The following is an 18,756-nucleotide window of genomic DNA, read 5'->3' as shown; positions in this document are numbered from 1 at the left end:
CTGTTATTTTATCTGCATTTACTCCCAAGTCCTTGTGCCCAGTATCATCTCTCAACTTCCCAAATCCTTGCTTCACCTCCCTTCTGTTGTCTGCAATCAACACCAAATCATTGTCATAAATATCTCACGTACTTACATCAGTGATGAGGCTGTGTATATATATATATATATATATATATATATATATATATATATGCCATATTGTATGATTGGAAAGGCAATGGAAAGTTGCTAGACATGCAGATAAAATGGGAGGGTAATAAATTATGTAGGGTTGCAAGAGACAGATAAAAATAGACCTAGGGCGAGGTCGTGAGTGTGACCTTAGGGATATGGGACTGAATAGGGTGGCTGCCAGACATAGAGCAGCTTGGAGAGCTACCAATAGGTGACCTAGGCTGATGCATGCAAGCATGTTGGAGCCTTTATAAACGAAACGATCATCACCATCATGCCAGGTGGATGGCTACCATTGGCCCTAGGTGGTACTGCCAAGAGATGGAAATGTGGTCACAAGCTTGGTAAACAGCCATAGGCAGGAAACAGTAAGCTACAGGTAAAGATAGAGTCTTGCATTTTGATGGATCTTGTTACAAATCATAGATTCTTTCCCCAATGCATCCAAGGTCTGTTGGAAAATAATTTGCAGTTTTGGCACTTGCTTTAGTTGCCAGTTCATAGAAAACAGAGCTGTATCATGGCCAGCCCCAATATGGGGATACCTTGAAAGGAAGCATGACATCATTTTTACCTTTGCACTGAGTGCATCATGTGGTTGCGTGCAGCATTCTTTCCCCTTGATAATTATCATTTACATCTTAGAGGGAATATGTCCTTGGTCCTAGAGGATGGAGTGCATTGAGGTAATAATGGTTTTTAATATTTCAGGTTGAGTTGGCATTGTGGGATACAGCTGGTCAAGAGGACTATGACAGACTGCGACCACTCTCCTATCCAGACACTGATGTCATCCTAATGTGTTTCTCCATTGACTCTCCAGACTCTTTAGAAAATATCCCAGAGAAATGGACCCCAGAAGTTAAACATTTCTGTCCTAATGTTCCAATAATATTAGTAGGAAATAAAAAGGTATGCTATTTTTCCTGTCTGGTTTGTGCACAGTATTTCCAGTTACCATTATAAACACATATTTGGTACAAATGAATTGGAGAATGCCAGTAAAGCGTTGTTGCTTGTTTTTATTGAATAACAGTTATTTTGCCCTTCATAGGATCTGCGAAATGATGCCACAACCATTAAGGAACTTCAAAAGATGAAGCAGGAGCCAGTGAAACCTGAAGAGGGTCGCAACATGGCCGAGAAAATCAATGCCTTTGCTTACCTAGAATGCTCAGCCAAGACCAAGGAGGGTGTACGAGAAGTCTTTGAAACAGCCACTAAGGCTGCGCTTTCTGTCAGGATTAAGAAGAAGACTAAATGCACTCTTTTGTAAAGGTATGTCTGTATGTCTGTGTATTGCCAGATGCCTCAATCCCATAAGGGATGGCCACAAATAAATCACTTCCATGTTGCCCTGGCCCACACCATTTCACTGCCCTCCCCCCCAATTCACACCCCCCTCTCACATATACCTTTCCACCTCATCCTCGGCCTCCCTCTCCCTCCCTCCCTCACTTACATACACTCCTTGTTTGTCTCTCACTCCATCCTCTCCACATGACCAAATCAGTTCAATGTATTTCTCTTAATGCTTTCTGTCACATCCACATCCAGTTGTCTACCAATGCTCCTTCACTTCCTCATTTGTCAGTTTCTCCCTCCATTTAACTCAACATGCTCCTTTCAAACAGGGTTGGTGATTTTTTTTATTTAAAAAAAAAAAAAAAAAAAAAAAAAAAAAAAAACTTTATTATATAGCTAATATTTCTAAAGCGGTATACTGAATACTGTTAACTGCCCTGTCTATCCACTGATTGTTTGAGCTGAAAGCCACTGCCCAGAATCTAGATACGTACCTGTTCAAGTCCTGGCTGTACACTACTGGTTAAGGCTGAGTTCTCAGTGGTAATCAAGACAGCATGGTGTTGCATTTTCTGGTAGCACCATTCTCCAAAATCAGCTAACTTAATGCTAAGTACAGTAATCCCGCATTTTTTGCGGATTTTTTGTCTACGGTTTTGCCCTCTCGCGGATTTTCTTAGCATTAATAAGTTCAACTAAAATATCCTTGAATTTACAGAAAACAAAAAATTTGAAATTCCCGCAGCTTCCAATTGTAGCGCGGTAAACTCACGCCAGCCTCTGTCCCTTTCCCGCGGCCCCTCTGCCAGTGTTACCATATTTAGCATAATTTTATTCTTTTAGCATAATTTTGATCAAATTTTCGAGTCTGGAATATTTTTTGGCATATTAGAAGTTTTAGAATCATTCTAGCATAATATAGAATGGAATGGAATATTTTTGGAATAATTTTATAAAAGCTACAAATCAGAGAGAGAGAGAGAGAGAGAGAAAGACAGAGAGAGAGGGAGAGACGAATAAGGTAAGAAAATGTTTGAATAGTTGGTTACTTTCAGTTTGGGCTTGGTTGGGTTGGATTAGGTTAGGTTAGGTTGGATTAGGTTAGGTTAGGTTCGGTTTGGTTCGGTTAGGTTAGGTTAGGATAAGTTTGAGCTTTGTACTTTACCCATGAAACCTAGGTTTTTCCGGTGGATTTTGGTATGATTCATTCGATTTTCAGCTTCATTTCAGTCGGAAATGACCATTTTCTGTGTTTCCCCCCCTCCCTATAACCTCCGATTCCCCAAAGATCCCCCATTATTGCAGGGGGATGGGGGGGGGGTCATATCTCAAAATCTGGTTATTTCTGACGGAAATGATGCTCAAAATCGAATGAATCACATCAAAATCCATCAGAAAAACGTAAGTTTCGTGGGAAAAAGCAGTATGGGCAGAAAACCGATATTTACCCTCTTACTGTATGTAGGTTCATTTTAATATTTTCATAGTAAACAATACATAATTAATATGTTGCACGAATATGTATAGAATTTTATCATTTAGCGTCAAGTTAGCATAATTCATTTTTTACTTGGAACAAATTTGCTCAGTCTAGCATAATTTTTTCATTGCCCTAGCATAAGTTCGTTGTTTGGATATGGCAACACTGCTCTCTGCCCCGCATTCCTCAGTCCACGCCTGACTGCCTCACGTGTCTGGTGTACTTGTAACCGCAGTATGATACGAGCCTCTTGCCTCCCACTTGCTTTCCACATGGCCCCAGGACGTAAGCCAGCCTCACCAAAGGCTAATAATACAATTAGTAAGAACTCCAAAGTGACAAAACGATCAAGAAAAGTTATGACCTTAGCAGAGAAAATTGTGTTACTGGACAAGCTAAGAAACGACCGTGGGAGTGTTTGCTATCACCAGTTAATGCATCTTTTTATTTTGTACTGTTTTGTGAATAAATGTGTAGATAATTGTGTATTACAGTACGATGTTTACGTTTTTCCTTCATAATGGAGTATGTGCTTTCAATCTTGTAAGAAGGTATTTCGGGATGAGTATGGAGGTTTTGGGACAATTCGCAGTCACAACAAACACAAAACAATTCGCCTTCATTAATGAAGATAGCTATGGGTGACGCTAGAATATAATTCAAAGGCAACTACAGCGAGGAAGAAACAAGTTAATTATTGACTAAAGGAGCAAATAATAAATAATATCCAGAACCTATGCTACTGAACATAGACTTTGCTGGATCCCCCTGAAATATAGTTATTAAAGTATTGATTAATTAATAAGTATATTGATAAAAGTATTGATTAGTATATTTATAGAATGGCGGGGAATCGTCCAGGGTGCGAATTGTTCTGAAGGGGAATCGTCCATGTTTTGACGGGGAATTGTCTGACGGCGAATTGTCTCGCAATCAGTATGGACATGGACTGTGTGATGGGCAGCATGGTGGACACAAGTGTAAGATTCAATTGTTAATAGAGTATTCGCGGAATTGACTTTTCGCGGGGGTTACAAGAACGTAACTACCGCGAAATATGCGGGATTACTGTACCTGAATAAATGAATGCCAACACAAATTTATACACAACTTTTATAAACCTTCAGATTTTATTTTTGTTAGCATTTAGATAAAAATATATATATATATATATATATATATATATACATATACACACAGTAATTCTTCCACTATCCAATGTAATAGAGCCAAAGGCATGTCTGGAAAGTGGTCCCGTCCGGAAAGTGGGCCCCTGCCTGCTGGACTGGTATTTAAGGACCTAACCCAGCCTGACTTTGAAATCCACCTAAATAACTCCCTACTGGACATACATAGCACCTATTTAAACCTATTTAAGACCCTATTCACATCAGTAATGGACATAAAGCATGAAATAAATGAAAAGGAACCAAAGAATGAGGAATTAAAGTGACTGTACCTCAGCGAGGATACTTACAGCACGTCTGTGGCCGCCTTCTCTAAGGCTTTGGCAGTGGTGAAAATGCTTTTGAAGCATGTACAGTAAACCAGTGTTGTGCTGCACTTACAGTAATTCTTTGCACTGTGAGTTATAACTGTTTAACACTGCACATTGTTAATTGCACCATGCCAGATTCAACCACCAGTTTGCACTCCTCAGTTAATCCTTTGCACTTTAAATTCTAATTTCTTAATACTGCACAACACTGTACATTCCCTTGTGGTCTACTGGTGAGGTATTGCAGTTTATTCACTGTTTATTCACAAAAAACGAGCGTGTGTGGCATCCACTGCGATAAGCATCTACTTGTGATTGAAGTTAGGCAGTGACTGTTTGTGACAGGGAAACAGAGTTGCCAGATCACAACGGCCACATTACCAAACTCCTCAGTTTTCATGACCAAATTTAACTTTTCATTACCAAATTCGTAAAGCTAGCATTTATTCTTCACTAATTATATATACAAGTGGAAATACATGTAATCACTCTCCTTATAATTAATAGCATGTTGATTATTTTCATGCTATGTAGGCTGGCAGATTAAACAGAAAGAGCAGACAATCCACCATCTCCATCCTGTGTATCCTCATACATGTGAAAAATCCGTTTGGTAATGCATTATTCTGATTCATTACCAAACGGATTTTTCATTACCAAATTGGCCCACATTTGGTAATGAAATATACCAAATGGCAACCCTGACAGGGGAGGGGGGAGGAAGGAAGGGGTGAAGGGACCATCGTGTAAACAGCTGTTCGGTGCTGTTTGGCAATTTCAAATTACGGGAGGGGAAAAAATAGGATTTTGGGGGGGATTTTTTTCTTTTTTTGGCCATTTTTGGGCTCTGAAGGTCCAAGTCAGCCATCCAGTCTACCAAAAAAATAATAAGTGTGTGTGTGTGTGTGTGTGTGGAGAGAGAGATGCACTTTTCATTAATTTAAAAAAAAAAAAAAAAAAAAACTATGACTGTGAGGTTTTGAAATGAATACCACAGACTACTGGAAATGCCTTCTGAAAGGCACGTTTAAGCTGGGAGTTAATAATATTTTTAATTACTCTGTTATGTGGGAGAGGTGATTAATTACTCTTATTATTTTTCAGTGTGCTAGTAGAGATGGAAAGGAATGTACAACGCAGTCTGCCAGAGTGCTACCTGGAGGCCAATAATTGTACTGGCTCCCTTCACCTTGCCTTCCTTTGTTGTGCCTCGGCTCAGCCACTCTTCCAGGGACATAGTAATGACCCAGGGCCATGTTCCCATCTTGTCATAATTCAATTTAAGGTTGATGGCCTAACACCATTGTTCACATTGAGAAAGCAGGAATCAGAAGTCATGTGTTAACTTGGCTAAAAGACATTGTTATGTGGTATGAAGAGAGGAAGGTTGGTAGAACAGCATGTAATTAATACTCTTTGTGGATAATAGGTCAGTTTTGTTTTCCTGTGTCCTCATTTGCCCAGGGAAGGGAACAGGTTAAGGGGAAGGTGCTTTTGTTTAGTTAAGAGAGTAGAGAATTTCTGGAAGTAAAATAGCTTGATAGAAATCAGTTGAATGAAGTGCAGCAGCAGACAAAGTGCAGTTTGATGGAACAGAACATGTAGCTTGTCTTAATAAGGCAGCATGTGTTTCTTACCTTTACCAGCCCCATGGTTCTACCAAGAAACCATTTCTTATTGGTGTGCATAGTAAATGGTATTGTGGCTGTAGTATGTAGGCTGATTTCTGTTTTGCTTTCTTCACTTTTGGCCTTTTTATATATACATATATATATATTACAGAGAATATATAGGGAGAGTTTGAGAGTTGGGTTGTATGTTGGGCTGTTATTAAATGATTGATATTGCACTATGCAATATCTTTTCATCATCATTAGGCTGGATTATCCTCTGGTCTGGGCTATGGGGCCAGCTTATCAAGACTGCGTTGGACTAGCAAAATTTATATTGGTATTGATAATACTTCACTCTTGTATTATTATTATTATTGTTATTATAAGTTCTTGTAATCCTGTGTTCTAGTATTTGTCTTTAGTTGAAGTAGATAAAGGATGACACTGAAATTATGCTTATTTAGTCTCATTTTGCATCTCTCCATATTATTAGCTGCATAACAGAGAATGCAGCATGACCAATACCAAGTGATAACCATATGATCATGGTTCCTTGGATGAACAAGACAAGCTCAGTTATTAAGTCACGTACAGAGCTCTGTCTTCACCAAAATATGAGCAACTTCTTTGCCAAGACAGCAATTATCAGTACCCTTTGCCTCCAGTAGTTTAGATTTTCTACTTAGAACTTATTTTGAACCAAGAAAGGCACTTTCTCTTTGAAAATCTTCCATTTGTCAGCAACATGGCTTAAAACATGCAGTAAATTACTCCCAAGTTGTAACAACTTCTGTGTGTAATGTGTGTGATTTTTTACATTGATTTGTATGTGTGTATGTACAATCACTTGAATCAAGTTTCCTAGGAACTTGCAGCTTGAAAGTATTTACCAGCTCAGAAAGAACCTTCACTTGGTGCGGCTCCTTCAAGTTACTGAGAAATACCAGGTTCATTTTGCATAAAACAAGTTGTTTTCAGTATAATGTTATTGGTGCAAACTGTTTAATATAGGCTACCTAAAGAATTGGCTGTCTCAGTGGCTTGTGCAGCCTGCGCTGTGTATTGCAACGTGTTAGTTGAATTGCTTTTCATGTGTAATAAATGCTAAAGTGTCATGAAGAGGACTGTGTTTATGGATAGCTCTTACATCAGTACACAGCCATTGTACATCATGTTCAGTTTACCCTTTTGTAATAAATATTGTATCCTTTTACAAAATTAGTTTGATACGTGGCTTAATATTCATTGCAAAAATTGATTTCAGATCCAATGATATGTATTTATGCTCACCTCCAGGTATATATTTCACTTAAATGCTCTTGAAATGCTCACCTCCAGGTATATATTTCACTTAAATGCTCTTGAAATGCTCACCTCCAGGTATATATTTCACTTAAATGCTCTTGAAATGCTCACCTCCAGGTATATGGTATTTCACTTAAATGCTCTTGAACTTTTGAAACTTTTTTGGTAAAAGATTGGTCAGCTTTCAGTTTAATGATGACCTTGGTGGATGAATTTTGTAATTGGCTTGAATTCTGTAGCACATAGCTGGAACAGACACCACCTTAAAATATGTCATAGTTATAGTAGACCTTCAGTTTACACAGCTAATGTATCTGGAAATTTGACCATGCAAACAGAAGCATACAAATTGTGGCATTGAAACCCCTGTTATATGGCTAATTGATGTGGCAAAATTCCAAAATTTTCCGTAAATCTTCCCCATGCCCCTCTTGAAATTATTTATCCCATCCTAAACATTCACTGTAGTTCGTTTACAACCTCTAGGAACATTACAGGGCATATAAAAGGGTTGATTAGAGCATACAAAGTGATTAAATGATCTCTTACCATGATGGATGGAGCAATGTGTGGGTGTCAGGGAAGGCAGGTATCTTAAATGGTGACTGATCTACCTAGTGTTAGGTAAACAATTGTTCTTAGAGCATAAAGTAATGAAAAACTTCGTTGGAAGCAGAAAAAAAATGCATAGTGAGTGGTGGCAGTGGAGTGAGAGACGAGGCAGGCGACATTCAGTGTAGTACTGTACATATACAACCTCTAGGAACATCACAGGACATAAAAGAGGGTTAAATAGAGCATACAAAGTGCTAAGTGGTGATCACTTACCCTGACGGGATGGAGCAGTATTTGGGTGTTGGGTGGGGGGTTTCTTCGAATGGTGACTGATCTACCTAGAGTTAGGGGAAAAATTGTTCTGATAGCATAAAATAATGAAAAACTTAGTTGGAAGAAGAAAAAGTCCATAGTGAGTGGTGGCAGTGAGGTAAGAGACGAGATGCAGGTGGTGAGCAACTGTAAGGGGGGAGGGGCAGCTGATTGAGTGTAAACAGACTATTTCATATCTCATAATTTTAGTTGTATTGATTTATGAGTATTTGTTTTAATAAAAAAAACTTGGGTGAAAGAATGAAAAGTACCTACTGAGTGGTGGCAATGAGGTGAGTAATTCTGTGTGGGGGGGAAGGGTGTAGCTGATTAACTGTAAACAATTTCATGTCCCATAATTTTAACTGTGTTGACTTACGACCATTTGTTCTTGCAAAATCTTACAAAAAACAATGTTTTGTTTATTCTAGGTGGGGTGATCATGCATTTAGATGTTTTGACAGTGGAACTTTGAGGTGATGGCTGCAGACGGGTTAACTTAATGGAATTGTTCCCGTGCAAACTCCCACCCCCTCACCCCCCCTCTATATGCACACATTTATTGGATCACATCATGGTTTATCTGCACAAATCAAGCCTGCATAATTATACTTGTATCATTAATATGATCTGTGAAGCACATTTCTGAATTATTGTTATCTGAGAGTTTAAAGTGACAAAAACTGAGGGATGTGTGAGTATTAAGTTACAGTACCTATGGATTGGAGCAGATGGGGGACATGGAACGTGTGTGCAAGATATTCACAGAAGAAATATGCGCAGTATGTGAGGTGTGTGTGGGGTGAAGAGAAGATGAAGGGGTGCAAGGAACAGCATGGTGGAATGAAGAGGTGAGACAGGCTGTGGCATAAAAGAAGAAAGCATATACAGTAATGAATGGATGAGAAATAGGGGTGTGGAAGAAGATGAGAGACGGAAGAGAGAGTTATATGTAGAAAGGAAGTGAGAGGTGAAAAGATTAGTAAGAAGTGAGTGGATGAGGAATTTGGAAGGAATCTGAGTGTCAAGTGGAGGGAATGTAAGAAAATGTTCTGGAAAGAGGTAAAGAGAGTTAGAAAGGGTGGCAGTGAATTTAGTAGGGAAGGGAAAGATTAAAATGGGAGATTACTAGTGGAGAAGGGAGAAAAAGTGAGCAGATGGAAAGAACACTTTAAGGAACAGTTGAACATAATGGATGAAAGTAATGCAAGTGTAAGTGGCTGGGAGAAGGAGGGAAGTGAGAAGACATGAAGAAATCAGTAGGATGGAAGTTGTGGAAGCAATGAAGAAAGTCAAAATGGGGAAAGCCCCAGGAATTGATGGAGTGTGTGGTGAAATGTTGAAGCATGAGGGAGAGAGTTGTGGAATGGATGTGGAAGATGTGCAGATTGGCCTGGGAGAAAGGTAGAGTTCCAGAGGATTAGAAGTCAGGTATATTTATTCCCTTGTACCAAGGAAGAGGGGAAAAAGAAGTGTGTGGTAATCATAGGGGCATTTTTCTTAGTGTAATAGGAAAAGTATATGGTAGGATACTTCTTGACAGAGTTAGGAAAATAACAGAGGAATTAGTCAGAGAAGAACAGGGAGGTTTTAGGAAGGGAAGAGGTTGTGTTGATCAGATATTCATTCTTAGATCTTTAGTGGAAAAGTTTCTAGAGAAGGGAAAGAAGTGTGCAGCCTTCATGGATTTGGAAAAAGCATATGACAGGGTGGATAGACAAGGATTGTTGAAAGTATTAAGAATATATGGAGTAGATGGGAAGTTTTTGAATGCTGTGAAGAGTATGTATGAGGGTGCTAAGGCTGCAGTGTGCGTGGATAGTGAACTGAGTGAATTTTTCTATTTGAAGGTTGGGTTGAAACAGGGATGTGTCATGTCTCCATGGTGGTTCAATCTGTACATGGATGGGGTCATAAAAGAGATACAAGGTAGGGTAGTGGATGTTGGAGTGGCCCTAATGAGAGAGGACAGTGTTTGGAAACTCCCTGTACTGTTGTTTGCAGGTGATACCGTGTTATTAAATGAAGACAAAAGGGAGCTGCAGGGCATGGTGGATGAGTTTGGGTGTGTGTAAGAAACGAAATCTAAAGGTGTATGTAGGTATGAGTAAAGTTATGGTCTTTGAGAGAAGTGAAGTCGGTGAATGTACAGTGAGGTTGGATGAGGAGGAAATGGAAAATGTGAGTACGTTTAAGTACCCGGGCAGTGTGATGAATAAGGATGGAAGCTTGGAGGATGAAGTGCTTGAAAGGGTACAGCAAGGAAGAAAGGTTGCTTGTTCCTTGAAAGCAGTGACAAGAAACAGGGAAGTGAAAAAGTTACTACATGACAGTATTGTGATACCAACTCAAACGTATGGAAGTGAAGCTTGGACCTTGTTGGAGGGACACAAGAGTGAGAGCAGTGGAAATGAGTTATTTGAGAGGAGCATGTGGAATCACATGGAGAGACTGACAAATGGGGATGTGAATGAGCGTTGTGGTGTGGATGTGATACGAAACGCTAGGAGAAACACACTGAGGTGGTTTGGCCATGTGGAGAGGATGGAGCGTGAGAGACTGACGAGGAGAGTGTATGAGTGAGGTGGATGGGAAGAAAGGGAGGGGGAGGCCAAGGAAGAGATGGAGGGATGGAGTGGAGAGGTTTATGAGAGGGGTGTGTGAGCTGGGAGCAGAGCAGTAAAGTGGCGGGGGACAGGGCGACGTGGAGGCGATCTGTTTGTGGCCACCCCGAATGAGATTAAGGCGTCTGGCAATAGATAGATAGATAGACCTGTCTTTTTATCACCCCATAAACAAAGGATTGCATCAGTTCCACTTTGTCGAAGTCTTGCTTACCATTAGTGAGAGTTGTCTTCAGTATGATCTCGAGATTCAGTATAGTTCTGAATGACTACTGTAATATATATTTTTTTTTCTCGGTAGTGACAATTTAGTGATATGCATCACAGTAGCTACAAGTCTTCTGAACAGCTGATAATTTGGTGGAAGTTAGACCTGTGTGTGTTTATGATTTTACCATGCTTTATGCCTAATAATCTATTTGCAGGGGTTTACGGTAACTATGGTGGTACCACAGATGATGCCGGGTGGTTAAGTGGGTTTAAGTGCTCCAGCTAGTTTGAGCCTGTGAGGGCTTATATCTGGTGGGTGTTGTGTGTAGAATCTGTTACTTGTACTAATATAATGCTGCTTACCCTGAGTGGTCACCCTTGCCATAAATGTCAGTACTGAGTAACCTGCCCTCATGCTCCTATGCTCTTGATGGACATAGATAGGGTTGCACAAAATCACAAAATTAACTTGGGCTGGCCACCAGACAACCCCATGAGTCAATGTTCTAACACCAGTTTACATATCTGTATCTATTGATATATGTTCTTACCTAATTGTACCTAATTGTATCTTTACAGGAATGAGTCAAGCTCGTACTGTCCCGTGTCTTAAACCATATTTATCGTACATATCCTTAAATTTGTGAATTGTTTTGGCACACACTATTTCATTCGGTAGTGCATTCCATTGATCAATTGCTCTGTTTGGGAAACTGAATTTCCTTATGTCTTTATCACCTCTCTTCTCATGCAGTTTTTTGCAGTGTCCTCTTGCTGATGCTTCTCCATATGTTAAGTAATCATTTATGTCTATTTTCTCCTTTCCTGATATGCACTTATATAGCATTATCATGTCACCTCTTTTCCTTCTCTCCTGTAGTGTTGGTAGATTAGTTTATTTAGTCTTTCTTCGTAGTTTAGGTCCCTTAAGCTTGGTATCCATCTTGTAGCGGCCCTTTGAACTTTTTCAATCTTGTCTATATGGTTTTTGAGATGAGGACTCCAGACTACTGATGCATATTCCAGGGTTGGTCTAATGAATGATGTTATTATCCTTCTTAGCATGTCTTCATGTATGTATGTGAATGCTATTCTCATATTTGCAAGCAGTGTATACATGTTCCGTACCATCTCGCTGATGTGGTCAGCCGGAGATAGTCTGTTATTGATAATCACACCTAGGTCTTTCTCTCTTTCTGATGTGTATAGGGTTTTATTTCCTAACTTATAATCCCAATCAGGTCTTTTTCCACTTTTACCAAACTTGATTACATGACTCTTGTCCACATTGAATTCCATTTGCCATGTACTACTCCATTCATGAAGTTTATTTAATTCTTCTTGTAGCTCCCTACAAGAGTCTGTGCTAGTAATTCTCCTTTGTATTTTTGCATCATCTGCAAACATATTCAGATAGCTCTCATTTCCAGTGTTACTGTTTATATCATTTATATACACTAAAAACATGATTGGTGCCAGCACTGAACCCTGTGGTACTCCACTAGTCACTTCTTTCCATGATGAGTAGTTTCCTCTTAGTACTGTCCTCATTTCTCTTTTTATGAGAAAGTCTTGCATCCAACAAAACAGTTTGCCTCGAATTCCTCCTTGATGGTACAGTTTCCATAAAAGTCTTTGGTGTGGTACTGTGTCAAAAGCTTTCTTGAAATCTAAATAGATACTGTCCACCCATCCTTCCCTTTCCTGTATTGTGTTTGTTACTCTGTCATAGTAGCTCAACAGATTAGTAACACATGATTTTCCTTTTCTGAAACCAAACTGTCTTTCTGTTATCATACTGTGTTCTTCTAGATGATTTACCCAAGCTTTTCTTATAAGTTTTTCTAATACCTTGCTTACAACACTGGTCAGTGATACTGGTCGGTAGTTGAGAGGATTTTGTCTATTTCCTTTCTTGAATAAGGGGACAATATTTGCTTTTTTCTAAATATCAGGTAGTTTTCCTTGACTCAAGGATTTCTTAAAAATTAAAAATAATGGTTTACTTAACTACTTTGCACATTCTCGTAATACCCAACATGAAATTTCATCAGGACCACTTGCTTTTCCTCTGTCTAATCTACTTAACTCCTCCTGTATTACTTTTTCTGCTATTTGTATATCTGGTAGTATGTAGTATGTGTGGACATGCATGTTCCACATAGTCCCTCTCAAAAATTTTTTCTGTAAAAACTAATTGGAAATTCTTAGTGCTTCACAAATATCTTTCTCTTGTGTATAAGTGATTCCCTCGTCCATAATGGATTGTATTATATCTTTTACTTTAGTTTTGCTTCTGATATAGCTGTAAAACAGCTTTGGTTGATCACTACTTTTATTTATTATATCCTCCTCAAACTGTATTTGGGCTTCCCTCCTTATTCTTGTATAGTCGTTTCTTGCCTGTTTGTAATTATTATATGCCCTTTCACTATTGTGTCTTCTGTATCTATTCCACAACAAATCTCTTCTTTCTTTTGATTTTTTACATTCTGTATTGAACCATTTCTGTATTTTCTTATTTGCTTCTTTGTGCTGTGGGATGTACTTCTGGACTCCTGTTTCATAAAATTCACAAAATTTTTTATATACAGCATTTAAATCTTGTCCTCTAAGCTCATTTTCCCAATCAACTTCTAAGAAATACTTCTTTAGGTCTTGGTAATTTCCCTTATTATAGTTTAGGCTCTTTTTGTAACTGTCATTGCTGTTTACTATGTCATATGCTATCCTGAAGTTATAATTTAGTACTGCATGATCGCTTTTGCCGAGTGGAGGGTGATATATTAAACTGTCAATATCATTTTCTTGCCTAGTAAATATTAGACCTAGCACTGAAGGTACATCAAGTCCTCTTTTTCTGGTGGTTTCCCTCACATGTTGTGTTAAGAAAAACTCTTGTACGAGATCCAGGAGCTTTTGGTCCCAACAGCTTTCTTGGCTATTTATATCTAGAGTATTCCAATTTATATTTGTATTGAAGTCCCCAGTTAGTATAATTCTTTCCGATTTCTCTTCCATTTTATGTAGCAATGATCTTATACTCTGAATTGTACTCTCTGCCAGGTCCTCATATTCGTCTCTTTCCCAGGTGTTTGATCTGGGTGGCATGTACAAATTGGCTACAATTACTTTACCTTCAGATGTGTCGATCTCTACTGCAATCAGTTCTACTTGTGATGGTATATCTAGTTTTATTTCCTTGACTTTTAGATTTTTCTTAGTTAATATTATAATTCCTCCTCCTTTTTTAAATTTCTGTCTCTTCTCCATATATTGTATTCCTCTAAGTTTAGTATGTCATTGGATATCCTTGGTGTTAATTTTGTTTCAGTTAGGCATATTATTTGTGGTTCATTTTCTCTGACATAATCATTCATCTCTAGTAATTTAGATACCATTCCATCCACATTTGAGTACATCAACTTTATCATCTTGTTTATATACTTGTCATGACATGGTTCTACTACCTTCCTCCTTTTTCTTCCATCCTGTTTGTGTACCACTTTCGTACCTGCAATCCTATTACTTTGTAAAAAAATTTCTTCTTCTCCTCTTCTGATCTTCCCTCATTTTTTGTTTTTGCTTCCTCCCTTTTCTCTTTCAGTAATTCCAGTTCCTCTTGTGTTAGGCATCTTTTTATCCATACATTTTTGAACTCCTCTTTTTCCATAAGATTCTTTGCATTTTTTAGTATCTCTTCCACAGTGTTTACACTCTGGAAAGTCACCTTTAGAGGTCTTGTCTTGCTTTTCTCGTATTTCCCTAACCCTTTGTGTTCCTCTATGTCTTTACTACAGATTTCCTCTGATACTTCTTTCAGTAAGCTCATTACATTTCCCATCTCCTTTTTGTCTCTAGTGATCTTGTTTTTAACTTCTTCCTCTTCTATACCAGTGATTACTATTGATTTGTTTATCTCTACTGAATCTCTGACTAACTTTGGATTGTTTTGGATTATTCTTTTCACTTCCTTTTTAATGCTTTTTTCCTCCACCCTTGTTTCTAAGTCTTTCTTTACTTTCACCATTTCAGCATACGTGGTTTCTACCTCATTTTTGTAGCTTTGCACAGCTTCATTCACCTGTGTTATCTTCTCCTCAATATCACTGCTCTGGTCCATAAGACTGCTTGCTTGCCTAATTGTTTCTGTGTTATACTTGAACTCTTCCATAACACTCTCGTGATTGACTACTGTACTTGCCATTTCACTCACTTTCTTCCTAAGCGTACTCAATTCCACTGTTAGTTCACTGATGGTTGTGTCTTTCTTATTGGCCTCCCTTCCTAGTTTTTCTGTCTCTTCCTTTTGCAAGTGCATTTGCTTCTTTATTTCATCAATTTCATTTTTGAAAGCCATTTCTAGTTTGTGTACACGTTCAACCAGTCTATTGTGAGTCTCCACTTCAACCAGTTCTTGGTAGAAATCATTCATTCATTCATTGCCAGACGCCATGTATCCCAAACGGGGTGGCCAAGGGCTTAGAGTTAATTGTTTTACAGGGAGGAGCACTAATCCTCCACCAACCCCACTCGACACGCAGGGAGAACGTTAAGCCAACAGCATCTGGTGTTCCCAGGCGGTCACCCATCCAAGTACTAACCAGACCCAACGTTGCTTAACTTCGCTGATCGAACGGGAAGCGGTGTACTCAACGTGGTATCATTTTGCTTTTTACTTTTATCCCTTTTCTTTTCCAAATTTGTTTTACTGAAGTATGTATCCATTTTGTAATACTAAATGAACAGAGTATGTACTTAGAGTATGTACACTTTCCCCGTGTTGCTGTAGTCTAAACAAACCCAGCAGACTCGGCGCATTTTTTTTTCCTCGTGGTTCTTTGTTCTATTTGAACCAGTCTTGTTTAAACTTATTATTTCTTTTCCTTTTAATAATGAAAAATCATTTAGTCTAACCTGGTACAGAGCTTGACTCATTCAAAGATACTAATTTAGGTAATGCCACTGGCCGTGTTGTTTTGGTACGGAGCGCCGATGACGGACTTCTACCCCCGATGACTCCCTCTGTGTGTGTGTGTGTGTGTGTGTGTGTGTGTGAATATATATATATATATAATGTGGTAGGTGTGGGCACCCATCATCCACTCACTTACTGTAGTGATGCCTGATGCCTTATGGTCTCTACATTGAGTGGCAAGCCAAATGGTTTCTTGTAACCCAGGAAATCATTTACTGTGCTGGGTGGTAACCATATAGCCAAATTATGGTGCCTGGTGGTTTAATAGGTAAGGCACTTCTGCCTGTGTAGGCTTATATCCAACGGGTTGTTGGGGTTTACTGCTCACTTAATGCCACTCGGGGATGAGCGAGGCTGATTACTCTCATCATTCAGGACCGACTTGCTTAGCCCCAGGCTCCTATGCTTCTCATGGGGCAAAACAGGATTAGATGAATGAATGACTGAGCGTCGTACCATGAGAGTAAATGCAGAAAAGGGTAAAGTGATGGTTATTGAGAGAAGGTGATTCCTAGTGAATGGAGAGAGACTGGATTTGGTGAGAGTTCAAATACTTGGGTACAGTGATTAGAAGAGAGGAGAAAATGCAGAAGTAGAAATCAGAGTGGCACAAGGAAGGAAAGTAGCTGGTGCTATGAAGGCCTTAAAAAACGGAGGCTTGAATGTAGCAGCTGCGCGAGGCCTACATGAAGGACTGTTAATGCCAACTTTATGTGAGACTTTGGTGTGGCATGAAAAATAAAAGTCAAGAGTATGACCAGTGGAGATAGGACTGCAGAGATATGTATGTGGAGTACAGAGAGTGGATAGCATAAGGAATAATGTGATTCGTGAAAGATGCGGAGTAAGGAAGTCTGTGGACACCAGAATCGAAGAGGGTGCGCTGATATGGTTTGGTAATGTGGAGAGAATGGATGACAATAGAGTGGTGTAAAAGGTATTTCAGCGAATTTGAAGGAGGGAGAAGGCGAGGTAGGCCAAGAAGTGGAGGGATATGGTGGATGAGTCTATGAGGAAGAGAGTTATGGAAGTTGTTGAGGCTAAGGGGCTGACAAGGAGACCGAACTGGCTGGACGAATTTTGTGTGGAGAAGCGCATAACGAGGGATTCGGCACCCCTTTTTAACGTGACAGCTTTCGGATTGACTTGTATCAGATAGGTAGGTATATGTGAAGCTACAGTAAGTGGTGAAGTGTTTTTTGGCCTATTTGATGAAGCCAGGATTTCGATGGCTTGAATGATGAGTGAATGGAAGCGTGGGCACTCGACATTACTACTCACCTTCCCCTAGGGTGAGATAGGAGGTCCGGATGATTTATATATATATATATATATATATATATATATATATATATATATATATATATAACGCCTAGCCCCGGGCTCCTACGCTTCTCATGGGGTAGCGTAGGATTGGATAATGGGTGGATATACGAGGTGCTGCCCAAAAGTTCCAGTAATTTGAATACTGTAGGAAAATAAGTTACCTTACCTCCTATACTGTTTTTTTTTTTTTTTTTTTTTTTTTTTTTTTTATCGAGGCGAAGATGCACTGGACAGATACGTGATTTCTGGCTGAATGCAACATTACTTGATAATCTGGCATTATTAACTGACAACAAATATCTGAGGGGGAAATTTGAGTTAGTAAATATTTTCTGGACATGGTGCATTCAGCCAATCATCAACCTGTCAAGTGCATCTTCGCCTCCATAAAAAAAAACGTAGTATAGGTGATTATCAATAACAGACTATCTCCGGCTGACCACATCAGTGAGAAGGCACGTAACATGTATACATTGCTTGCAAGTATGAGAATAGCATTCACATACATAACTGAAGACATGCTAAGATAATAACATCATTCATCAGACCAACCCTGGAGTATGCATCAGTAGTCTGGAGTCATCTAAAGAAACACATAGATAAGATTGAAAAGCACAAAGGGCAGCTACAAGATAGGTACCAAGCTTAAGGGATCTACGCTATGCAGAAAGACTAGAAAAACTGAATCTGCCAACACTACAGGAGAGAAGGAAAAGAGGTGACATGATTATGCTATATAAATGCATATCAGGGATGGAGAAAATAGACATAAATGAGTATATAACCTAAGGGAAAGCATCAGCAAGAGGACACTGCAAAAAACTGCATTAAAAAAAAAAAAGGCGATAAAGACGTAAGGAAATTTAGTTTCCCAAATAGAGCAATTGATCAGTGGAATGCACTACCGAACGAAAGTGTGTGCCAAAACAATTCACAAATTTAAGGATATGTACGATAAAAAAGGATATGCCCGGCTCCTGCTACAGCTCTGACGGAGGCTGTTCTCGGGCCCTTGCTGTGAAGGCAGGGAGAAGGCGCCCAATGGATACGCCCGACTATTGTCACAGCTCCGAGGTAGGCTGCTCTCCGGCCTTTGGGTCTGGGACTCCTGTCCTGGAGACAGCACTAATGGACGGCGATGACTCGTCCGCTGCTCCTTGTCGGGGATAGCAGCTCTTGAGGCTCCTCCTGAGTCCTCTGTCAAAAGGGAGACCGGTCCAGGGGACTCGGCGTCCGAGGGTCTGCTTGGGAGCTTCTCTTTACAAGTCCCACCCCGATTCTGGCGGGCGTTCCCTCTGCCGGAGTGTAGTGTCCTTTTCCTGCATACTGCCGGCTGGTCTGCTTGCGGGGAAGAGGGGCGTCGGGGCGCGATA

General features: G+C 39.5%; 2 protein-coding genes and 1 pseudogene across 8 annotated transcripts in view; 1 reads left to right on the top strand and 2 right to left on the bottom strand.

The window, feature by feature from the left end:
• Positions 1 to 7,240, top strand: part of Rho1 (ras-like GTP-binding protein Rho1) — a 98,255-nt gene extending 91,015 nt beyond the window's left edge. For all 7 annotated transcript variants that reach the window (XM_080283523.1, XM_080283521.1, XM_080283524.1 and 4 more), the window contains 3 exons: positions 889 to 1,089; positions 1,232 to 1,455; positions 5,565 to 7,240. In XM_080283523.1, the coding sequence (XP_080139649.1) occupies positions 889 to 1,089; positions 1,232 to 1,453 (423 nt within the window). In that variant the 3' untranslated portion in view covers positions 1,454 to 1,455; positions 5,565 to 7,240. The remainder of the gene's footprint in view (positions 1 to 888; positions 1,090 to 1,231; positions 1,456 to 5,564) is intronic.
• LOC145413852 (carbohydrate sulfotransferase 4-like) overlaps positions 1 to 18,756 on the bottom strand; it is a 610,328-nt gene that overhangs the window by 242,705 nt on the left and 348,867 nt on the right. The window lies entirely within an intron of this gene.
• LOC145413865 (5S ribosomal RNA) lies at positions 15,635 to 15,751 on the bottom strand (annotated as a pseudogene).

The sequence above is a fragment of the Coenobita brevimanus genome, chromosome 97, assembly GCF_032717465.1.
Source record: "Coenobita brevimanus isolate Jiangsu-jjx chromosome 97, ASM3271746v2, whole genome shotgun sequence".
Classification (NCBI taxonomy): domain Eukaryota; kingdom Metazoa; phylum Arthropoda; class Malacostraca; order Decapoda; family Coenobitidae; genus Coenobita; species Coenobita brevimanus.
The sequence above is the reverse complement of the archived record's forward strand: the minus strand, read 5'-3'. Positions and strand labels throughout refer to the sequence as shown.